Source organism: Pseudoliparis swirei, chromosome 12 (genome assembly GCF_029220125.1).
Source record: "Pseudoliparis swirei isolate HS2019 ecotype Mariana Trench chromosome 12, NWPU_hadal_v1, whole genome shotgun sequence".
Classification (NCBI taxonomy): Eukaryota; Metazoa; Chordata; class Actinopteri; order Perciformes; family Liparidae; genus Pseudoliparis; species Pseudoliparis swirei.
Genome location: NC_079399.1, coordinates 12188205 through 12212455, shown reverse-complemented (window position 1 = coordinate 12212455; position 24251 = coordinate 12188205). Strand labels below are relative to the sequence as shown.

General features: G+C 41.9%; 2 protein-coding genes across 9 annotated transcripts; one reads left to right on the top strand and one right to left on the bottom strand.

Moving 5' to 3' along the window:
- The first annotated feature begins 1294 nt into the window (after window positions 1-1294).
- On the top strand, window positions 1295-14233 carry capn3b (calpain 3b). 6 transcript variants are annotated; one of them, XM_056427378.1, is made up of 23 exons: window positions 1295-1761; window positions 4206-4275; window positions 4863-4981; window positions 5512-5645; window positions 6475-6643; window positions 7135-7218; window positions 7312-7403; window positions 7511-7588; window positions 8007-8167; window positions 8266-8435; window positions 8506-8517; window positions 9295-9503; window positions 9596-9632; window positions 10463-10486; window positions 10701-10787; window positions 11657-11734; window positions 11823-11880; window positions 11959-12023; window positions 12523-12591; window positions 12667-12745; window positions 12978-13094; window positions 13272-13330; window positions 13838-14233. In XM_056427378.1, the coding sequence occupies exons 1-23, from the start codon at window positions 1450-1452 to the stop codon at window positions 13862-13864; spliced, it is 2310 nt and encodes a 769-aa protein (XP_056283353.1). In that variant the 5' UTR covers window positions 1295-1449; the 3' UTR covers window positions 13865-14233. The 6 variants fall into 6 exon arrangements, with proteins under 6 accessions (XP_056283353.1, XP_056283354.1, XP_056283355.1 ...); XM_056427379.1 differs by lacking the exon at window positions 8506-8517; XM_056427380.1 differs by lacking the exon at window positions 10463-10486 and having other exon boundaries at window positions 1296-1761.
- Window positions 14137-24164, bottom strand: znf106b (zinc finger protein 106b). 3 transcript variants are annotated; one of them, XM_056427372.1, is made up of 21 exons: window positions 23911-24164; window positions 23496-23635; window positions 23311-23372; window positions 22727-22930; window positions 21359-22645; window positions 20944-21280; window positions 20789-20849; window positions 20417-20571; window positions 20258-20318; window positions 19478-20177; window positions 19356-19393; window positions 19128-19264; window positions 18747-18881; window positions 18288-18404; window positions 17748-17939; window positions 17348-17410; window positions 16967-17086; window positions 16574-16645; window positions 16386-16457; window positions 16080-16226; window positions 14137-15835 (listed from the first exon to the last, which is right to left on the bottom strand). In XM_056427372.1, the coding sequence occupies exons 2-21, from the start codon at window positions 23631-23633 to the stop codon at window positions 15779-15781; spliced, it is 4155 nt and encodes a 1384-aa protein (XP_056283347.1). In that variant the 5' UTR covers window positions 23634-23635; window positions 23911-24164; the 3' UTR covers window positions 14137-15778. The 3 variants fall into 3 exon arrangements, with proteins under 3 accessions (XP_056283347.1, XP_056283348.1, XP_056283346.1); XM_056427373.1 differs by having other exon boundaries at window positions 21359-22134; window positions 22243-22645; window positions 23496-24139; XM_056427371.1 differs by having other exon boundaries at window positions 23496-24164.
- Between the last annotated feature and the right edge of the window lie 87 nt (window positions 24165-24251).

The window sequence follows — 24251 nt, the reverse complement described above, 5'->3', positions numbered from 1 at the left end:
TTCAATTTTAAAAGCCAAAAAGAGGGCTAACTTTACCTAACAATTAGATAGCTTTATATGCTTATACAAAACTACCATCACCAACCGTACCAAACCAACTGGATACACTAACTGCTGAGGGCTGCATATCCTTACAATTATGACTTTTGATATAACCCATGTCCATGTCTTGTCCATGATCAAGTGTCATGTTCCCTCGTTTAGCTATAGGAGATAGAGAGGCCACCTGCCTCCGCTGTCTCCATTCTCTGTTGCTGCTGATGCTGTGTTGCTGCTGTTGCTGACTGACTGATTATTTGGGATTATTGGGGACATACATTATTTATGATTCCGAGTTAATAACAAAAGATTAATAGTTAAAAACAAAGTTGCTTGCGTCATCGAGTCGAGTCCCGCAGCCTGCAGCAGAACAGCACCTGGAGAGAGAAGACGTTGTTGTTGTGCGTGTTGTTGTAGCACTTGCTAAGCAGCATTACTAGCACATACTAGCAGCCAGTAGCTGCACTTATAGCACGTTTGATATGCTGCACAGTGTTTGTTTCAACGAGTGTCTCGTTTGCAAGCTGTACTTTGCAGGTTGCCAAGCAACGTACAATTTGCAACTTGCTGAGCACACTGCATTTCACCAATTTTTAAAAGTTTGACCAGACCTTTTTTTCGCAGTGCCTGTCGCTTTTGAGTCTCTGTGCCTCGCACAGTCACACAAAAAACAACAAAAAAGCAACAATGCGGCCAAATCAGAGGTCTCAAATCTCAAAGGGGGTCACGGTATGAATATACCAGCAGCAGCGTATGATGCGAGCGGGCTTAAAAACCGATACCGTCAATCACAGGTGTACCGGTATTTGATTGAGGTGGTTCGTGTACCCATCCCTAGCCACAACAGACCATTGAAGGAATGAAGTGGCCGGGCGTTTGTTTTACCGTTAGGTGTCAATATAGCCGCTATTATAGACGTTGAACAGAGGTATGGAGTAACTGTAATTCAATTAATCACGTGGTAGCCTACGTGTGTTGAGCATTATAAAAAGATAAACCAAGCTGATAGTAAATAGCAGACATGTTGCTAATTGTAAGCACTAATTTAAGGTGTTATTCCCTTTTAGTAGAGGACTTCACATCCAGTAATTATCAGTACAGTCTCCTCTCACGTGACCTTAAAGTAGGGTCCAACCCTTCCTCAGGATCATGGTCTCTCTTTAAAGGAGCCCCCTCCCCTCCTCTGAAGAGGCCTATATTTAGGGCCACCCACTCAGCTGCAGGGACACAACAGTGACTGTGAGAGAGGATTTCAAGCAAATAAAGGAACTAAAAGTGAATCAGTATCAGGGCGGACTCAGGAAGCGTCTTTGGCCATTTTGCAAGTCCATGCTGTTTTGCAAATAAGGAGCGTCTCTTTTTTGCAACTGGTAAACTGACTTTGAAATAGAAACATCAAAGGCTGATAAGATGGGGGACAAGAAACGCAAAGTGCCTGTTGTCGAAGAGACAAAGGTGAGAGTACTTAATGAAACAGAAGCATCATCCGGGCCTGATGACAAGGCCGATTACCCTTCTGCTGGCACTAACTCCATCTACTCAGCCATTCTCAGCAGGAACGAGGCTGTCAAGGATGCCAAGCGTCTCAAGACTTTTTTGGAACTGCGAGACAAATACGCGAAGAAGAAGGTGTTGTTTGAAGACCCCCTGTTCCCTGCAAATGACTCCTCGCTCTTCTACAGCCAAAAACCTTCCATGAAGTTCGAGTGGAAACGTCCCCCGGTGAGTTCCAGCCTTCAGTAATCTTCATATCCTTCAGGCCGATTACTCTAAATGCAAAAGGGACTCTAACTCAGATGAACCCCTCTTGTGTAGCTCATCACTTCCTCACAACACATGGCTGGGGTTTCAAGTGTCTGCCTGCTGTGTGTGCATAGCTCTGGGTTATCACTTTCTCCAATCACAGACAGCTGAAGCTCTCTCTCTGGCAATGCTGGGGAACATAGTGGCTTCAGAATGATATATTTTTCTGATACACACTTGCAAGACGCTTTGTAAGTCTTCCAACTCGGTGCCTTTGACACCTAATGGTCCTGATTACGCTTAATACCTATAGTCCTATTATATAGCTACTTCTACACGTAAACTCTGACTCACAGTACATGCCGACATCTCTAAACACGTACTTAAGGGCAGACATGACACATGAAACCTTTATCTAACACTCAGCACTTAAGTAGCTAAACTAACATATAAAATACTCTCTAAATCTAAAGTTCTGCAAGTGCAGACATGTTATCAGCTAAATGTACATGTACCCAAATATTAAAAGAAAGAGTTATTTCTAAAACTACCTATTTCAGCATGTTATATATTATTATTATTATTATTATTATTAAATTAAATTCAGTTTATTTTGTATAGTCCAACATAAGAAATTACAAATTTGCCTTAAAGGGCTTTACAATAATATATGTTGCTATATTATATTATATACAATATTATTATTTTAGCATTGCTGAAACTACTGTTTTAGTTAAGTGGGAGGTTTAACTGTACTTTATAAACTCCGTAGTTAAATATCTGAAACATTGCATCATATTTATTCTTGGTAAGTAACAACATCCAGTGTAACATGAATCTGCAGCTTGAAGAGTCATGATGAATGTCGCTTTTTCCACTTAGCTGTAATAAGTGACACATGAATATCACCCAGGCGGTCAGCAGTGGAGCTCGCTCTAAATCCGGAACATGAGGCTTTTAAACCCAATTATGGCAAATGATGTTAAGAGGGGAACACATTAATTGCTGTGAATCTCCTGAATTAAAATCATTATCCTCTTTTATAACCCCTAAAAAGTGTAATTTAGGATATTTCAGTCATTCAAAAAATGTTGTGTAGTTTTTTATTTGATTGTTATAATATTGTGTTTATCCAAAGTAGTTTCAAAAGGTTTAACAGAACAAAGGTTCCCAAAACATCTTGTATGACTTGTTGTGTATACGTGTTTTGTTTTATCCGTAGAGGCCTAAAGAGGTGAAAGTATCAAACATATAGCAGAAATATGTTTTGTATTTGTTTTAATGTTATCATCTTATGATGCCCTTAGATGTATCTTCTCTCTCTCTCTCTCTCTTCCCCTTTGAGGGTTCCAAATCCTCAAATTGGAAACCCCCTTTATAGAAGTCGATGTCATTTTACAACATGAAATGAAGCAATGTGTGCTCCTAAACAAAGTTCCACAGTCTTAGCGTAAATGTTTGCATTAATACATCTCCAAAGTCAATTTTGGAGAAAAATAAACCATAACATTCATTTAAAAGTTACATTTAAGAAATTCTGTAAAATCGAGAAAATGACCCCAGAGGGTCAACTGAGTCTGAATATATTATTTAGATGGATGATGGTCATTTCCCACACAGACTCAGTCAATCACTGCCATGACAGAGACACTATGATGACCTCAGGGCCTCTACATACAGCGCAGCATTATCACTTGTTCAGACCACTAAAAGGTCGTGAACTGTTGACCTCCACGAGCTGCTTCTTCATAGTTATTTAGCCGGGGACATTTCTCCAACTCGCCTTCAGTTTAAAGGTTAAATCCTCATATTTAATTCAATCATGTGAGGTGTAGATTTCTAAATACAGATTTGTAATGGTTGTGAACTTAAAATGTTTACCAATACCAAAATGTAAAATGTATAATACCTTGCTTTAAAAAAGATAAATATGTTGTTTTAACAAGAACATCAAAAGATCTCATATTAGACAAATGCACAAAAACTTTGGCTGAAAAAATCTAAAAACGATCTAAATTTGGCTACATTTGTTTTTATCTCGAGTCCTGAATTTGTTCAAGAAATAATTAAACAAGATGATAACTCTGACCCAACATTCAAGCCATATTTGACAGATTTAGGTCGATATTGAAAATTATTGAGGTTTGATAGCTTGTAAAAGCATAAATCATGTGTTTTATAGTCACGCTTATTTCCACGTCTTTTGACTATAGCCACTAAAGATTAAAGAGTTATCTAAAGTGGACTCCAACTGAAAATGGTTATGTTTCCTATATTTGAGACCAGATCAATACATTTAAAAAGTAGGCTTTTAATGCAAATGCATGCATCATTTAATCTTACATGATATTTCATAATAAGGATTTGATCTCTGGCATTGATATTACGCAACACGCTCAGGAATCTTTTTTTTCCTATGACAGGAAGTTTGTGAAAAGCCCCATTTCATCATAGATGGAGCCAGCAGGACAGACATCTGTCAAGGAGAATTGGGTAACACTTTGGTCTTACGCTGATTTGGTCTTTGCTCCTCGACTTCACTGACTCTCCAGGCGTCTCCATAGCAACACATAGAACACATATTTCCTTGCTAAAGCATGCATGTCCATAATATACATATAAAAAAAGAGCATGAAAAAGTGTAGAAAGAAGCTGTTTTTGGTACTGGTTGGATATTCAACAACAACATTGAAGTTTAAGTCTTTAATAGTACCTTCTGTACAAGCAGTTCATAAGTAAGTAAGTAATTTATTTTCCATAAGTACATACATAACATGTACATACTGACAGACATTAACAACAGAAAAAATGTACGAATGGAGGACCGTCCAAAGACCGAGGTCTGTAGGCTCCTCTGAGATGAGGAGTTGGACAAAAAAAGAAATGAAATATACAGCCAAGCAAGTGGGAAACTAGAGCCAGGAGTACACCTGACCGATGAAATGAGAAGAAGTCATATTTTAGCCCCCAACTTATGTTGACAACTGACACCTGCAGCGACAGCTTTAGTCTGACGGCTGCTTTATGAAGGGAATGTTTGGATCGAGTGTTTTCATGGCGCATGAATCTGCTGTTGACAGGCGACTGCTGGCTGCTCGCTGCCATCGCCTGTTTAACGCTGAACGAGAAGCTGCTGTACAGAGTGATTCCCCCGGACCAGAGCTTCACCGACAACTACGCCGGCATCTTCCACTTCCAGGTTTGACGTGGATAACTGGCATATTGCGCAAGAAGCTTGACCGTTCATGTTGTAGGGTCAATGATAATGTCAATTACCGAATTCCATTTCGAAAACAATAGAGTTGAGTAGTTTAGATTAAAACAAACAGTAGGAAAATGACACAAAAGAAGCACGTTAAATTCATGTTTTAACATGTAGGATAAGATACTTTGATGCAACTTCATCATATTTTAAATGCAGTTTACAGTTTGATAAACACATGGGAAACTTGTTAGTTTACCACCACTTAGTTTGTCCACCACAAACCACTAACACATGTATCTTTAAACCCTAAACCTGCTTCGTGCATATCATATGGCCCAATTGTTTACCAACCAAATTAAATGAGTCCTTAACATTCTAGAAATAGTTTGACATTTTGAGAAATACTCTTATCTGTTAGATGACGGATTAAACATGTGATACATATTGTATCCATTAGTTTCATTTTTGCCTTGTCTCATCACTGACTTCCTGTTTTTAATCTGTTCCGTCTTCCTTTCACTCAGTTCTGGCGTTACGGCGAGTGGGTCGATGTGGTCGTGGACGACCGCATCCCCACCTGCAACAACCGTCTCGTGTTCACCAAATCGTTCAGAAAGAACGAGTTCTGGAGCGCTCTTTTGGAAAAAGCGTATGCCAAGTGAGTCTTTAAACCACCACGTTGTCACCTCCATGATGTTGATTCACTCAGCTCAGAGTTCCTCTCATCCACTGAAACAAGTTTGTCATTTAGTCTTTAGTCAGTTCTTTCTTTGTGGCTTAAAAGGTTGAAGCTTGAAGAAATGACACACAGGTGTTTTAACCCTCCTGTTACCGTAGGGTCAATTTGACCCCATTCAATGTTTAATGTCGGTGTTCTTTCGGGTCAATTTGACCCCAGGCTGTTTTTCACTGTGTCAAACATATAAGAAATATCAACTTTTTTATATATTCAAAGGGCTATTTAGGTAGTCAACAAACAAACATAAAGTACCTCACACTTAAACTTGGAAAACAATATTAATTCTAATAATTTTCTGGAGGTTTTAATTGCTGGGGTCAAATTGACCCCAAGGGTAAAATATGTCAGTAAATATAAAGGTAACAGGAGGGTTAAACATTGAATGGGGTAAAATTGACCGTAAGGTAACAGTAGGGTTAAATGCAGATTTATTTTTATTTTTATTGAGAAATAGATAATGACTCCACTGGCATCGAGGTGATTTAAAATATCTGTCGAACAAGAAGACTGACACCTGAACCCACTGACATCTCACAGCGCTGGAATACAATTTATTCACCTTATTTCAAGTAAAACAGTTTTTAAGAACCGATTTGGGGGCGAAATGTTTTATCAAGGTGTCTATTCGTGGCACACCACTCCTCTGTCCTCGTGTTTTAAAATTGGCTGCGGACACCGTGAAACATCCAAACCATGGGGAGAACAGACATGTCAGCGCATTGACCAGAAGCTTTGCCCTCTCTCTTAGGTTGCACGGGTCCTATGAGGCTCTTAAAGGGGGCAACACTCTGGAGGCCATGGAGGATTTCACAGGCGGAGTGACTGAGTTCTTTGAGTTGTCCGAGGCGCCCAAAGAGCTCTTCAAGATCATGAGGAAGGCCCTGGAGAGAGGCTCGCTGATGGGCTGCTCCATCGATGTGAGTGGTGAGCAAAGATGTGAAAGGAGTAAAAACATGAGACACAAAGCGAGAAGACATTAAGAGACGTGCAGTAACACAACTGAATGATAAACAGCAGATACGTCTCTTCTCCTCGGGCATATTAGATTAGATTAAATAAACTTTATTCCTCCCCTGGGGGAAATGTCTTTGTTGCAGCAGCAAGCATGTTTACAATGTATAGAATACAATATAACACAATAAAATAGCAGTGCATTTTACATTCATGAATTTAAATAATAAAGGAAATAACAATTAAAAAAATGTAATTAAAATGCAAAGTGAATACTGTGTACAAACGAATATGAGAAGCTGAATTGAAGTGTACTGTTATTATCCAAGTATCTTTAAATTGGTTGTAGGAAAACTATTCTAACCATGAAATACAGAATAAATAAATGAATTAAAACAATATTTGAGCAACACGTATTGTCCAGTCGGTGTTATTTACTGACTGTTGTATCCGTCAGATCTTTTCAGCCACTGAACTGGAGACTCGGACTGACCAGGGCCTGATCAGGGGTCATGCCTACTCCATCATAGGCCTGGCGGAGGTGCAGTAAAATGTCCACTTACTGTAAATCAGGACTTGTATTATTTGCGAGAGAAGGCCGGAGCGATGCTGACGGGTCAGTCGTTGGTTCTAGTGTGACGAGGTGGCGAAGGACACCCGAATTCAACTGATTCGCTTGCGCAACCCCTGGGGCTTCGTTCTGTGGAAGGGACCATGGAGTGCAAAGTAACTTTCATTTAACCTTTTATATTATTATAACATGTATAATATGACAAAAGAACGGCCCATTCTTTCTTCATGTTGTGTATTCATATGATGTTGTCTTTCTAAAGCTCAGAGGAATGGTCGACCATTTCCACAGCAGACAAGGACAACTTAAAAAAACAGACTGTAGAGGCGAGTGAGTTCTGGTGAGTGAAACACTGGCACAATCTTTGATTTTGGCTTCATCTAAAAATAAATATAGATGTTATTCTTTCAGCAATTTTGTAGCTGCTTTTGCTTAAAACGTAGTAATCTATTGTGATGGCGTACTTCATAGTACAATGGCACACAATTGTTGTTCTTAGAGGTGATTTGTTATAAAACTTGTTCATCGCCAAGCAAAAACAAAACTTAAAAATAACTGTACATATGTGGAAATATATGAATATATTCATCTAGCTGAATTCACAGCACAGCCCGAGTGCATCTGAGGCGGACACACAACAACTCACTCTCAGCCGCTTTTCATTTCTTGCTCAGTGGAGACTGAAAACCTGCAAAGTCGTCCCCATTTTTCACCAAATATAACTGCTGAGTACTTTTTCCTTCCTGTTCCCCTTTCAGGATGTCTTTTGATGACTTCAAGAGGAACTTCACCAAGCTGGAGATGTGTAACTTGACCCCTGACACCCTGCAGGGGGATGAACGGCTCAGCTGGACCGTGTCAGTCAATGAGGGTCGGTGGGTGAGAGGCAGCTCTGCTGGCGGCTGCAGGAACTCCCCACGTAGGCCTCGTCTTTTTAAACATCAGCTTTTACCGGACTGACGCTGATTGAATGCTTGACGTCCCTCGTGGCCCAGATTGACTTTTTGTACTTCACAGAAACATTCTGGACGAACCCTCAGTATCGGCTGCAACTGTTCGAGGAGGATGACGACCCCGAGGTCGGGCAGGCGGCCTGTACGGTTGTCGTGGCGCTGATGCAGAAAGGCCGGAGGATGCAGCGCCATCAAGGGGCGAAGTTCCTCACCATCGGATTTTCAATCTACGAGGTACTGATCACATGAACCCTAAATCCTGAACTAAGCTGATGTTCATTTAACTTCTTCTTTGTGTCCGCAGGTGCCGAAGGAGGTATGGCCATGTTGGAGAAGGACGTTGGTTTCATGGAGTCAGCGTTTTCACAGTATTGACCTGCATCTCCAGATAGTCTGTGTGTGTTTTATTTAACAGGACGTGTGGTAGTACTGGAAGTAATAGTTCAGGCTGTTGTGAAACATCTATGATGCCAAATACTGTGTGTGCAAAGTATTATTTACATTGTTCAATAATCTGTCAGTTATTTTCTGATTATTCAACTAATTGTTTTGTGAACGAAATGACAGAAAATACAAAAAAATGCAATTCACAATATCCCAGAGCCCAATCAAAACATTTCCACGGATACACATCCTCACATCCGTGCAAATATTTTGTTAACTTTTTTTTCATTAAATGACGCACAGCTTTTTAAGCTTACAATTCTTATAGTCTTATAGTTCCAGAGGTTTGATTGACGTAAGGGGAAACACAGTATCCGACTGTATCTCCAGGAGTGAGACAAGTGAGACCATAAATTACTGCACTCCTCAATGTTCAAATATGGTATCTGAACAGATTACACAAATAAGAAATAAATGTTAATAAGTGAACTTTAGAGATGCTCGTATAATTGGACAGAGCCAAGCGAGCAGTTCCCCTCTGTTTCCAGTCCTTATGCTTAACAATGCATCCAGGTGCCGGCAGTATCTTCATATCTACCGTACAGACATGAGAGTGGTCTTCTCAATATTCTTGTGTACGTCTTGGCAAGAGAGTCCCAATTTTTCCGAGCTCATTCCTTTCTGACCATATGGTTTTCATCGTCCACAGATGTGTGGACAGAATCAACACCTGCAGAAGGACTTCTTCCTGTACACAGCCTCCAAAGCTAAATGCAAGAGCTACATTAACCTGCGGGAAGTGACGGAGCGTCTGCATCTGCCTCCAGGAGAGTACGTCATAATCCCCACGACCTTTGAACCGCATCAAGACGGAGAGTTCATTCTGAGGGTGTTCTCTGAGAAGAAGAGCACGTCTGAGTAAGGATCACTGGCGGTTGTGCCATAGTTGATGTTACTTTGGGGATTGTTGACAGCAACATGGCTAAAAAAGTTTCTGTTTCTCCTCACAGGGAAGCGGAGGACACCATCGGGTCTGACAAAATGCAGGTTTGCAACAAAAACAGTGGGATGGAAACATATTTTGATTATTCTGACTGATATTTCATTGGTGAAGGGACTAAAACAGAGAAGTTGGTTCAACTGTAACATCCTCCAGGTTATTGTTGACATGGATTCAACCACTTCCGGTGGACTTTTTCACTCTCTCCTCGTATTAGTATATCTTTAAAAAGACACTGTCCATTTTCTAAAATGTATTTAAATGGCCAGCTTTAGGTTGAAACTGTTTTTTTATTCGACAGAATGTTGATAACATTTTAAATTGAACTGGAATTGAAGGTGTAACACAAACTTTAGGACTAGAATAATTCATTTTCATCCTGTATTTTCAACACGTGTCTATCTGTTGTCACGGGGGTAATTATCTTGTTTCTGGAGCACAGATAGCTGAAAGTGTCTGTGAAAAGGGATTTTTATTTGAGGCCATGATAGTGTTTTTAGTCGTAGCCATAACGCTCCTCTGGAAGTAGATATCACTTTAACTCAAAACTACATGAGACATTATTACTAAAACAAAGTATCCTTGGCATTAAGCTTCCCACTTCCTCTCAACGAGGCTGAATATATGGACAAATCCAAAAGAGTGCAGTGCAAAGACAAACTGCAACATAGGTTCACACTGTGATATCAGTTTGAATGTCATAATGTGGAAACCCCAATACTGTCACATCCATATGTCATCAACATTGTTCTCTATGTTTCGATTCATACTGGACTCATTGTGTTTCCAACAAGAGTAACTTTCAGACTTGAAAAGTGTTTTCCTCCTTTTCATCTCATTTCATCCGTGTGTCCCTCCTCGTCTTATTGGCTATCAGCAAGACGAGAAAAAGAGAGCCAAGGTAACGCATGTGTGTAGCGACAGCATTGCACTCTGCTTTCCCCACTGCGACTCTCTATCACACGGCAGCTGTTATCAATGTGCGTTGTCATAGTTTGTCATCTTTACGTAGATTACAACAGGTACAATAACTCTAAATTAACTCTCTCTTTTCTGTTTGTCTTTTATAACCCATCCCCCCCTCTGACTAACCACTGCCGTGACGCACATGCCAGCCGATTGTATTTGTGTCAGACAGAGCACGAGCCAACAAAGAAATTGAGCACGACGGCATTCAGGGGGAAAAGAAGAAGAAGCCGAAGGTGATTTCCTTGTAGGAGCCAAAGCAGTGACCTGTCGTGACTTCTGACGACTGTGAAATGTCATCGTGGTCAGGTCAAATAACTTCGCTGAGAATAAAACATTTGAATTTTAAGACCAACTGATCCCAAGTGGCTGAACTGCACCTGTGTCCCTGTGAGGCCTCAGTGTACACAGGCGTAGTTGTTTAACCCTTGTGTTGCCTTAGGGTCAATTTGACCCGAATCAATATTACACCCTCGTGTCGCTTTAGGATTAATTTGACCCCATTCAATGTTTAATGTCGGTGTTCTTTCGGTCGTCAACAAACAAACATAAAGTGCCTCACACTTAAACTTGGAAAACAATATTAATTCTAATAATTTTCTGGAGGTTTTAATTGCTGGCGTCAAATTGAACCCAAAGGGTAAAATATGTTAGTAAATATAAAGGTAACAGGAGGGTGAAACATTGAATCGGGTCAAAATGACCCTAAGGCGACAGGAGGGTTAAGTCTCTAATGAGCGGCTGTCATCTGAAACTATGAGCTGATGCATCAATCCTTAAGCGTGGTGTTATTTATACTGCACTGCAATTAAACCAAGCTGCAGAGACTCAACAGCTACCCTTAGAAAAAAAGATAATTTACCAACCTTTCCAACCTTTTTCCTGTGATAAAAAAATAATTACATACATTTTGATGCTTCAACATGTTAGCAATTGAGTTTGTTACATCACATTAAGCTAAATGTTATCAACATTGCGGTAAAAAACCTGCATGATAATCTTCCTAAAAGACTTACACTTTAGTTTTTACAACTTATAAAGCCGTTTTTATTTTTGGTACCAATAACTGCTTTCAAAATTTACGGCTCTCTTTCGTGTCTCTCAGCGAAAACTCCTCCAACCAGAGGAGGAGACTGAAGAGGAAAAACAGTTCAGAGCCATCTACCAACAGATTGCCGGTGAGGTGAGTACCAGAGAGAGGACGATGGCACAGGACAGGTGGGACGTCTGAGTGTGTAAGCCATGAGGCAACTTGTTCCTCCCTCCATCAGGACATGCAGATCTGTGCCAACGAACTAAAGATGATCATGAGGAACGTACTCGCCAAACGTGAGTACCCCGGGAGGGTTAAGATCATTGTTAGTTGGCGTCATGTGATTCATCACATCGAGTTGTTCTTTTCTCCAGATATTGAAATAAAGACGGAGGGTTTTAGCCTCGAGACGTGTCGCAGTATGATCGCATTGATGGACGTATCCTTCCAGCTGGCTGCCACGAAAAGAGTGTGGAGACGACAACAGAGCAGCCTCATGTTGCCTTGGCCTGGGTTGTTGGTTTGAATCCCTCTAGAGGCAATGACGTGGCCAGTGCTGTCCTTCCCCAGTTGCTTAGGAGAGCAGCCCAAGAGAGCAGCCTAGTAAATCTGCCCAGTAGAGCTGCCCAGTAGAGCAGTCCAGTAGAGCAGCCCAGTAGAGCAGCCCAGTAGAGCTGCCCAGTAGAGCTGCCCAGTAGAGCTGCCCAGTAGAGCTGCCCAGTGCTAGAACAGGCAAACAAAAGTATTCAGTATTTGAATGTACTGTCGGACAGCGGTGCATTGAGGTACGGATGCATATAGTAAATTGTAAATGTTGTCAAATATACTCTCAACTCAACTTTATCTGTATAGCAACTTTCTTACAATCATGGAGCCCACACTTTCTACTCGGAGAAAGACACATATACTTGATTTTTCCATGAGTGACCCTCTCTCAGACTGACGGGACGGGGAAGCTCAACCTGCAGGAGTTCAAGCACCTGTGGAAAAAGATCAAGGAGTGGCAGGTAGGTCGTCGTGACAACCCTCGAGCTTCTGCTCCCGTTCAGCAGACGTCTGACCGTCCGTCTCCTCGTTTCCAGATGATCTTCAAACGATACGATAAAGACAAATCCGGCTCCATCAGTAGTTTTGAGATGAGGAACGCTGTGAATGATGCAGGTGGGCAGCAGGAAATAAATACTTTCATGAGATTCACATCGCAGGAAGTTTCTCTGTGCATTTACGGTTTTAGATTCAAGGCAGAAGTTTGAATTGATTAGTTATTGTATAATAAAACCACGTATGGGTTAAATTCTGTTTTGTTTCTAACTTGTCAGAATTGACGGTTCATACTTTTCAGCTTCTTGTTAGAAACCTGTCACGTGATAACATCTGTATTTTCCCCATGAAGGGTTACACCTCAACAAACAGCTGTATGACATCATCGCCATGCGTTACGCTGACGAACGCCTCGACATCGACTTTGACAGTTACATCTGCTGCTTCGTGAGACTGGAGGGCATGTTCAGTGAGTACAGGAGTAAACGGAGCTGCTTGTGGATTTACCTCATCCCTTCACCTGTTCATCACAGAATCCCTGCTCATGCAAACACACAATGTTTTTGCACTTTTTCTTACTCTTTGCGGGGTCAACCTGAACTTGTAGGACTCACTAATTCAGCTGATTTTGTTTTGTTCGTTGCAGGAGCTTTTAATGCCTTCGACAAAGATGGAGATGGAATAATAAAGCTCAACATCCTGGAGGTAAACACATTCCATATTCAGGATATACTGTCGTTTGCTATTTATAAGCGGCTTCATATTTTCTTTGTGTTAAGACTATAAAGACATGCTGAAGGGCATCAACGTTTATTCCTGATATTTTAGGAGAAGTTGTTTTAAACACGTTATGAGTGCAGAACTATATCACAACCTTCAAACTTGCTAAGTCAAAGGAACCCCAAAAAAAGAACCCGTTGCCTCAGGAAATATCACACAATATTTTGTAATGTCCTGTTTTGCACTCAAGTACCGCTATGTTGTATTACATTATACTGACAAGTGTTTCTAACATGTTGTCCACTTAATCTTCATATATAGAAGAACACACATTGTAGGGGGCGGTGGGGTCACAATAGAGCGCTGCCCAAGACAATGCCACTAGCTCCAGCCTCAGAAATATTTATTACAAAGTGTCCTGTAGTTTTCACTTGGTGTGTATTGCAAGATGAACCAAACCCGTTGTGCTCGTCTGCTTCTGTCCCTCTCCAGTGGCTTCAGCTGACGATGTATTCCTAAATCGCCTTCTTGACTGCGGCGGCGCTTCACATGACTCGACTCTCCTGGACAGCCTCGTTATGTATTTTTGCACAGATTTTTAGATTACATCAAAATCAGCTTTTATGTAAATTAACTTGATGTCAAGACTCAAACGAGGAGCACCGACCTCCGTTTTTTCAGTTCCTATGTTGTGACGAATATGATGCGAAGCTCGAAGTCTTAGAGTTACGAAGTGTTTGAATATGAGAACTGAGTGAAGACGCATTGTTTGACAGATCATGAGAGACAACTGAATGTATTGTATGTTTTAGAATATAGCAGACATGAATCCAATTACATTTGTATTGCTGTACACATACAGTAGGTATTAAACACAAATCAAATACACACTATCATACAAAAAGGTTTCTCACTACTACTTTTCAAATTAGTAGCGTTTTGAAGGTGATATGGGAAAAAAGTACATATAATGTAAAGATGCTAAACATATGTTCTCGTCAAACCGTTCAGTCGACACAAGGAATACAATTGAAAGTGTGAACGATGGTAATAAAGATACATTGTCTTAACACTGTTGGGGAACAACACAAATGTTCTGATAAAAGAACGAAATCAAATCATCCATCTTAAAAGTCGGCAGGTAGAGACGCACTTTATATTCTTTATCCAGAAGGATTGTTGCTTAATATTAGCCAATGGATTTTAAACACTGGCATTGCTTCCCACTCTGTAAATAACACAGCGTGTCACGCCCGTTTCTCTCCACAGCGAGCCGTCGGCCGCGTTCCACACTGAAGTGACCTCAGGACAAATTCTGAATCTTTAGAAAGGATTTAATTAAAACAAATCATTCTGAATAATCCTCAGCGCTCTGGCCCGTCTTAAAACGACCCCAAAATGATCCTCTTATCTGAGGTTGTGGAAATAAAAGACATGTCAGTCACTTGCACATCGTCTTTACTTTACAGTCTCATTACAGTGTGTAGGGAGTTCTATCGAAGGTGAAAACACAAGTATAAAGCCGAATGTTTTGTGGTTTAAGTGCTGCACAAAATGTGATACATTTTGTTATTTGGGCTGTAAACTACAAGTCTGAAAATCTGGAGGTGTGGTGGAAGAAAGAAGTGAGCTTAACAGGACTACCTTGTTGCATTATGGGTATTGTAGGCGGCAGGTTTTAACGAGGAAGATGAATTCCTGGAATAAAGAAAATATATCGTGTTCTCCTTTTTAAAAACTGTCCGCTGTCAGACAGTGTGACAGGAGCGCAAAGCTCAATCGGTGCCGTGCAGACGGACCATGTCACACACTGGGTGCTGATGGGTAACTTCACTAATGTGGCATCTCGGCTTTGCTGTTCCTCAACATATTCAGACAACATCAGAACCCGTCTCCTCCACTTGGAGTCAATCGCCAAAACAAATTCTGAAGGCAGTTCACACTCCAGGCTGCTTCGCCAAAGCTAATCCGAAGTGATTATTTTAGTGCTGCATAGTTGTTTAAATGTTCTGAGTAATTAGCTCCACATGTACTCATGACATCTCTGAACAATATACATTAATTTAAAGATGCTGAACACAACCACACCAACCATGTTGAAAACTAAATATACTATTGAATTACTCAGCTCATTCAATCAGGATGAATGTCTTAGTTGTTGAAGACTTTAGCTGAAAGTAATTATTTTAACAACAGGACTGATTGAGACGTCTCGATTTGGTCATCCAACAGGGATCAATGTCCCGTGGTCCGTCTCGTCTCACTCTCAGAGGTCACAGCACACACAAGACCACGACATGCACTGTGCACCTCAAAAAGCGAGAACATAACAGGAAAACATCATCTCCAATTGGAAATGAATGGTAAATAAAAACAGAATTTTAAAAATATCAACAGATCTCAATCTGCTGCATAACTTCACCGCAGCCGCCGTCAAGGCTGCACTTTACTGTCGTTCTCCACGTGGCTCAGCATGTGTTCAGGCAGCTTCTGCGAGAGAAATACAAACACTCAGAAACAGTCTCCCCCAGTTTACTGCTGAGAGCTACATGTATTATTATTATTATATTGACAATATTCAATAAAACACCTGGGATGAAAAGTGGAAGTTGTTCGACCTGCCCAAATGTGCTCTTGGTGTGAGATCACATTGGGATGACAGACTCGTACACATTGCTAATGAGCCGATTGGAAATCTTCACTTTGGTAAAACCAGCGGGCGTCGGTTCCTTACCTGCAGAACAGACTGATTTGTGTCAAAAAAGGCGCCGCAGCCTCTCCAGCGACATCGGACCGTGCGCATGTACAGGTTGCTGTGATCTCCGACGAGGTGCTGCAAAAGATGCTCCGTCGTGCCGAAGATCAGAGAGCAGTTCTGCCACTGAGCAGAGGGCGAAGGTCACGAGTACAGACGTTACAATGCAGGTCAATCAGAAGACGTTACAAATCATACAAGAACATTGGAAACGTTTGGATGCGACGTCAAATATAAACATTTTCCTTCAAGCTTCACTCGCTGTAAAATAATATCGGTCGTTACCCAGCAGCGGTAGTTCTTCAGCAAGTTGAGCTTCACCGCTTGAACACTGCCGTCATAACAGCCCGTATAGACCTGTTGGGACAAAGAACGATAAGATGCACAGTTCAACAATATCCATCCATCTTTTTTCAAAATGAACCTCGGTTGTAGATTGAAAATGATGTCTCGACCAGACTTAGTTCACGTACCACACTCTTATGTACGGCCATGCACATCACCATGTCATCGTGACCCCCGTACACCTGCAGACGGTCATGAGACTGAAGGGACACAAATACAATGTTAAAATTAATAATACAGATGATTCACTTGATGCTAAGACCTTTTTATAAACTGAAACAAACTCTCTTATATGCTGCAAAAGGGAACTATGAGAAGTCTAATTATTATTAGTAAATAAATATATTCTACAATGAAGAAATATGAACTGAATAACAGATTTACATGCGAATATTGGCTTTTTGTGATTTGAGTTCTTTCGTTGAGAAGTTCACTTCCTATTTAATTAAATTTTTTACATCTATGCACTGGCAACTTATTCAGAAATCGGTGTCAAATGGACCCACGCATAAATCCTGTACCTGTAGCTCATAAACTCGGACCAGTTTGTCCAGAGAGGCGGTCACCATCACTTTCCCCAGGATGACTATCGATGTGACCGCGTGACCGTGACCCTTGTAGATACGGACCAACTCACCCGTCTGCAAATAAAGATAAACAGAAATAACATTGACAGTGAGCGTATGAGGATGGAAAACTCCCAGACAGATGCAATATTTCAAGATTATGAATTCCAATAATCTCACCCTTTTAAATGTTATGTTGTTCACCTCAGTAACTACATTAGTGCTGAACTTTCAAGATACAACACGTTCAGATTAATAGATTTGTGATGTCAAAACAAACTGTCTGTACCCGACATTGGATAGAATCAAAACTCCTTTTTAATCTTTAACACTTACGTGGATGTTGTGGGCGTGAACGGATGTGTCACTGGAGCCACTAAAGACCAGGTCATTCACCACCTGAACACAAACAAGGAAATATTATTCAGGACACCCGATTATTATATATTTTAGTAATAATATCTTTGATGGTCTATGTTTTTATCTACAATTAACAGAAGAAACCTTTTGAAGCAAACATCTGTTAAAGTACAACAACACATTACAACATTATAAGGAATTAAGTATTTACAGCTTTAGGAAGATGTAAATGTATAGTCACTTAAGATGTTTATTAAGAATCATCTGCAAATGTCAGCATCTGAATTTCCAATTAGTTAGTGTCCTTATCTGGGCCAAACCTATTTTAAAAGTTCAACAGTAGTTTACGTTATCAGAACTGGCTTCACCTCCTTACCTTCATACAGAGGACGGTTTTGGTGTGACCCTGCAGCGAGCGCAGCAGCAAGCTGCTCTTGGCGTCTCGGACGCTGATGGTGCTGTCGTAGGAGCCGACCAGCAGCACGCGGCGGGCGCCCTCCTGTGCCGTTCCCAGGCAGCTCACACCGCGCGGGCTGTGGCAGTCAAACTCATCCAAGTGCTTCAGATTCTAATGAGAGGGATCAGAATGGGCTATTACTCAGGTTAAAGAGCTAACGCTTCTACTGATGTTCTTTTAAAGAGCTGTCAGAACATTACTCTGAGAGAAGAAAAAAAAGAGCTATGCTCAGAAGCAGTGGCTACATTTATAGATATGGAAATGATTGTCGTCTGGCCATGCAAATACTCTGGTTACAGGTCAACACGTGTAAAACACAATATTTGACTCAAGTAAACTCAGTGTTGATGATCGTCTTACTCACAGCATCGAGTGTTTTAATGTCAAAGCATAATTAATACAAACCACTCCTGGGGTCCAAATCATGACCGACTTCCCCACTACAACATTTACCCTCACCTTCAAGTCATAGCTAGCCACTGACCCGTTGGCCAGTCCAGCATACAGGATCTTCCACGCAATGTGCAAACACAACACTCTGTCTGTCAGAGTGATCTTCTCCAGACACTTTGAGGTCTAGAGATGAGGAGAAAAATCAAATCAAAGGACTAGAATTACAGCCTCACAGTTGTTGTATCACGCCCACCAATCAAGTTGCAGATTACATCCATGTCTGTACAAAAGGTCATAACTTTATTATCTTATCCTAATCAACATTCATTTATGACCCAAAACATGTTTTAGACGGTCCCAGCGACCTTTGGACGCTAATCAGTTCTTCTTTGAGCTGGACATGTGTTACGAATGAGAAGACAATCCCACCAGTTGTTGCTGAGATATTGCATTCATGGATGTGTGGCATCAACAACTGGAAGGACTCTGTCCGATAAGACGCGTCTTGTCCAGTCGTCCCTTTACCTTTATGCTGTAACAGCGGATGGTCTGGTCACTGGACCCGGTGTAGAGGCGGGACGGCATGTCTGGGACCGACGACACCAGCAGACAGTTGACTTTGTTTGTGTGACCTTCAAACACGGCTTGGCACTCTTTGTTCTGGAGACACATGGACAAGTTGTCTTATCTCACAGATTATAATTTAATGAATCTATTATCTATGCTGCTTGGAATGTCCAATTGAAATAAATAAATAATTAAAGACAAATGTGAACACCAGTCTTACATGATTTTTAAGTGAAATAATAATAATCTCTTTGGGTTTAATCCTCTTTTCTTATCGTCTGAAGGACGATGTCGTGGTCAGCGGGGACACAGTTACATTTTGGACCGCGGTCAACATACCATCAGATTGTAGGCCCGTGCCGTGTTGTCCCCTGAACAGGTGTACAGGTGGCTTTCGTGAACTTGGAGGCCGTGGACGGGGCCCGCGTGATTCAGAAAAGATCCCACGGACATCTCCTCATCCTCCGTCCCACATTCTAACAAAACGAACAATAAGTGATGACAGTAAAAACACCCCATCTTTGCATCTAAACATGTCCTGTGACTAGTAGAATAAACAATACTCACCGAGAGCAGCACTGGAATCTTGCACTGGCACAAATTTCCTGAGTGGTCAAGAGAGAAAGGTCAGTCACATTTCACACGAGTAAAGCAATGCCTGAAAGGATCTACACCAAATGTAATCTCACCTCTCAACATCACTCGTTGTCTGTGTGCTTAAAGAATTTAACTCCATGCTGACGGCCGTTTGAGGAGGCTCTTGGTGGACTGGAACATTTGGCACCTCCTCATTGTCCGACGCATCGATATCAATGACCACCCGATCCCAGGGGTCCATCATTTCGACGGAGGCGTCGCTCTCGTTGCCTTCCTCTTCGTCGGTTGTTGTTGCAGATGCAATTTGTTCTTTTTGGGGGACTAAAGTGGAGACTGGCGTCTCGGCTGCTGGCTCTTTTTCACTAACTTCAGACTCAGTGTCGGCTGACTGCGTTTCTCCTCTCACTGGTGTCACCGTCTGCTGCCAGGCAGACGATTCGGAAAAACTATTTGTACATGCTGATTCAGAGCTCTCTAGTTTGAGAGAGGCAACAGCAGTTGTAGGAGCAGGAAGCAGCAGTGAAGGTTTCAAAGCAGGTACCTGAAGTGTATCAGAGTCAGTGGAGACTGTTTGGGCTAAAGGACTAGCCCGTCCCACTGTGGCTGGTTGGAAGAGGTCTTGCTCGACTGGCATGATTGGCAGGGCGAGGGGGCTAATGGAAGCTGCTGGGTGTGGTTGCTGGCTGAAGATGGTGGGGAAGGGTAAGGGAGGAAGGGGAGAGTGTCTTGGATGTACAATAGCAGGAGCTCCTGCTGATGAGGTGGTGGCTTTCTCTGCTTCTGTGTATCCTCCTGAAAGAGATTAAGAAAGAAAAAGGTAAACCACTTGTTGGATATGAAGCCATTCCAAGCAGAGGGTAATTCTACTGTACCTTGCATCCCTTGCAGGATTACAATGCGCTGGGCTCTCAGACGGTTGACCTCCTCAGTAAACTACAACACCGAAAGGAACAATTTAACGTAAACCCTTGACATTTAACCTTTTTTTATTTGTATTAGATTTTCTACTGTGTCTTCATTAGTGGTGGTACCTGCTGTCTCAATAGCAGGAGTCTTTGCACTTCTGTGTAGGCAGCTTGCAGGGCATTGCGGGCCTGGATCAGAGACGTGTCCAAATCCTGCAACGAGTGACTCAGCTCATCCTCCCTCAGAGAAACAGCCAACAGCTGGTCCATTTGGCCGTGGTCTGTTAGGAAGGGAAACATCCGGAGACCAGGGACAGGGTTTTGATTACAAATGTAAATGTGGTTCAGGTTCAGTTTTACTTCATGTTGTTGACCAATGGCCTTGTGATGTGTGTATATTTACACTTTACTCTAAAATGATAATGCCTGAAATTGATAAAAAAATCTTTCGCAGTATTTTTGAATTTCACATAATAGAACTTAAAAATAAAACATTACCACTGTTTGACTTTGTATTCATCCTTTTGCCACTTGACTGCTCATCGGAAATGCCATCACACTGAAAGAACACACAATCATTATATTCCAACCATAAAAAAGCATCAGCTGAATGTTTCGGCTGTGCCCTTCACTTATCAACACTGTATACTCACAGCGTTGCGTTTCCTCTTGCAGTAACGACCGTCGGCGCTCAACTCTCCATTCTCATACTCTAACTTTGGCTCCACCTTCACAGAAACAGCCGTCTGACTGCTGCAGCTTTCCTGTGCTGCACCAGGCTGCTCCAACGGTTCCTGAATCACAGATTCTGGCGGTGCTTCTGTGTGAGGGTCGGTAGATGCTGTGTTCTGGGGCGGAGGAGGTAATATGGTCCGATGTGCACCTGGAGGACCGTCCAGGAACGACTCCCATTGAAACCCATCTGCCAGACTTCTGTTGAGGCCCGTCGCTTCTGTTGAGCTTTGTTGGTTCCCCAACTCGCTTCCAAAGCTGTTTCCACACAGATTTAAAACTATAACTTCAAAATTAACCGTAAAAGGGATACAGTGTAAAAGAAAAGAGGTTTACCTGGGCATGCCGTTGGCTTTTTCCTGCTTCATCCTTTTCCTCTGTATTAACGCCGCCTTCTTGGTCAATTTATTCTTGGTCCTTGATAAGCTAAGCAATGTATCCACAGTTGGTTTAGGCTTAGCCTCTTTTCCTCCCTGAACTTTGTCTGATTTGTGGGCAATTCGAACCTTGCGGGCGATGTTCCGGTGAGACTCGGAGGATGTGGTCGGATATTGGCCGAGAGAGGTCTCGCTGTCGAGCTCCTGAGACTCCCCCTCCCTGCTCTGTGATGGTATATTTGAGTCACTTGAGCTCGTCTCACAATGTTGAGTCATTTCTTGAGTCATTTTGACCGTTTTTTCCTTTTGCTGAGGGGGAGTAATATTAGAGTGAGAAACGCGAGAATGGGATGCAGGTTCAGGGCTGTCAACCTGGGAGGATTGCCCGGATGCAGCTGCAGCAGAGGTGATGTTACGCATCGCCTCCTTCTTGTTCTTCTTAACGGAGCCGCCTGTTGGCTGCTTCTTCTCAGCTCCGGCTTGTTGCATGGTGTTATGATCAGCCATCTGGAAACCTGCTTTACGGTTCTGCATTCGGGCTTCGCGGTCGGCTCGACACGGCTCCCTCACACCCAGCGCTCTTCTGATTTGCCGTAGCATCGCGCTGACATCGACATCGCGTATCGGAGCTGCATTGTCGGCTCCGTCAGGTGAAGCTATTTGAGACAAACTTTGTTGTGCTGGCTGAGAAGGTCCCAGCTCTTCCTGGTCTTCACCAAAGATGATGGCTCCTTCCTGAGGAAGGACATCACTGGTGAATTCTCTATCAAACTGCTTGTCGTAATAGTTATTCTCCGCGTCTGTAGACCATTTCATTTGTTTTGACTTTTTAGTGGCACCTACTTGGGTTGTGTACGGTCTGCTGACAAGTCCGTCTGTTTGGGAGCGCTCTATTTTGAGAGAAAAGTTGTCATGATACCCCAGCTGCTGAGCTGATTGTGTGGACTGGTCTTGAAGAGAAGTTTGACCAGTGGGATCTTCTGAGAAGCAAGCCAATCTTTCGCTTTGATTAGCCGATTCTCTTTCGTGAAGAGACTTCTGCAGACGGGTCTCTTTGTTCTCTTTGTTTTGAACAACAGCATTGTTACTTAACTGTTGGCGAGTCTCCTGCATGTTCACATGACTGTTTGTTTTCAGCTCCACTACTTTGGACACACCTGTGTTTTTCCACAAGGCTCCATGTCGCATTTTAGCCTGACCAGCTTCTTGCAGCTCTTTCTTTTTTTTCTTATGCATTGCTTTCCTCCTGTAATGGAAAACAATTAGTTATTAAAATTATTACATTAGAGAATAAAATGCATATAAATAAGCGGGTAAAAAGTATTACTCCTCTTTTTTTAGTGTCTTGTTTTTCTCCTTGAGACGGCCCATGGTCTGTTCGCTCAGAGTCTTTTTCAGAGGGACAGGTTTTACATTTCTCTTGATCAAACTGTCCAATTTTGCTTTGTGTTGAGCGGTCGAGACGTGCTGAGCATACTTTTTTAAACTCATGAAGGATGCATTACATGCCTGACACTTATGAAATGTTTCCCTGTTAATGAAAGAACATAACATTTAAGAGTGCATGTCATGATTAAGTTATCTCACAAAGGCAGGAAAATACTGGACAATATGGAACATTTAAAATATGTTGATACTAGTCGCTACACAACCCCCAAGTACCCTTTATTTATACCTTAGTAATAAAGCAGGTTTTTCTACAAATTATATAAGTAGTAATGTACAAAATCGTATTCTAAATAAAAGCTGTGCTACGGATCACATTTAAAGAATACCACAGAAGAATGCAACCTCGACATTAGCCCCATCCTTTTTTCAGATCCTATTAATGCCTCAGACCAAAATATAAATGTCCCTCTTATAAAAAGATTGCTAAAAAGATAAACAGGTTCACATATTTATGTCACTCACATGTCCCGCACTGTCTCCAGCTCTTCGTGATGCAGCATCCCATGTTCATGGTGTTGGACTTGCTGTAATTAAGAGACATCTCGTCAAGCAATTGGAATCAATGTGGAACTACTGTAGGTTGGTAAACAACATCATACTAGCCAACACTACTATTCATGTATATGTGTAAAGTTAGAGCCACTTACCGCTTTCAAAGAAGACCTGCGACACAAAATACAATAGACCATTCTGAGTCTCTTGAATGAGGGGTCGAGCGGCTGCTGCTTCTTCCTCTTCACATGGTGTTTACCCAACTTACCATGCGGGGTTTGAACTTTTGACATTTCTACGCAGATGTAAAAAAGAAAAGAAAAAAAAAGAACAGGCGATAAAAGCACACGTGCAACGAAGCTTTGCGCGGGCGTTACGTTCTGCGATAAATAAAAGCCAACTCCGTCTCAATGGCGTCATATCACCTCATGATAACGACTGTTGGTGGTATTTTACATCGTATCGGCTTTAGGGAGACATTTTAGGAGGTTAACAGATGTAACACTAGTCATCGAGTCCAAACGTATAACATCAGCACAACGTGGTTGAGTCAAAGTAGCCATCGTTCACCTTTGAGGGGGACTGACGTGAAACCGTTACCGCGCACGTTGAATTCACACGAGCCGTTTAGAGGAATTCTTAACAGATTATGCAGAAGAAATATGAAGATTGAACTGTAAATATATCAGAATTATCAAACACGTTTCAGTGGGCAAGACAGACCTACTGCAGCTCGGCCGCCATGTTTTTTCACGTAAATTGACGTAAAATTCACATCGGCCAATCGTTGGCTGAAGAAGACACCGGAAGTTCATCTCCAGCCTCCGTAGATCTACCAACGAGAAGAAGGAGCGACTCGGGGCGTTTGTGGCGACTTCCGGCCGTGAGGCTCTTGCACAGCTCCGATGAGC

Bases quoted from the DNA above. Each gene is read 5' to 3' on its own strand.
- capn3b (XM_056427378.1), top strand. From the start codon at position 1,450: ATGGGGGACAAGAAACGCAAAGTGCCTGTTGTCGAAGAGACAAAGGTG. The intron at 8,168-8,265 runs GTAGGCCTCGTC...TGTACTTCACAG, and splicing joins CGGCTGCAGGAACTCCCCAC to AAACATTCTGGACGAACCCT. The intron at 10,487-10,700 runs GTAACGCATGTG...CGCACATGCCAG, and splicing joins ACGAGAAAAAGAGAGCCAAG to CCGATTGTATTTGTGTCAGA.
- znf106b (XM_056427371.1), bottom strand. From the start codon at position 23,633: ATGTCAAAAGTTCAAACCCCGCATGGTAAGTTGGGTAAACACCATGTG. The intron at 20,178-20,257 runs GTACAGTAGAAT...AATCTCTTTCAG, and splicing joins AATCCTGCAAGGGATGCAAG to GAGGATACACAGAAGCAGAG. The intron at 16,646-16,966 runs GTACAGGATTTA...GTGTCCCTTCAG, and splicing joins TCCGAGTTTATGAGCTACAG to TCTCATGACCGTCTGCAGGT.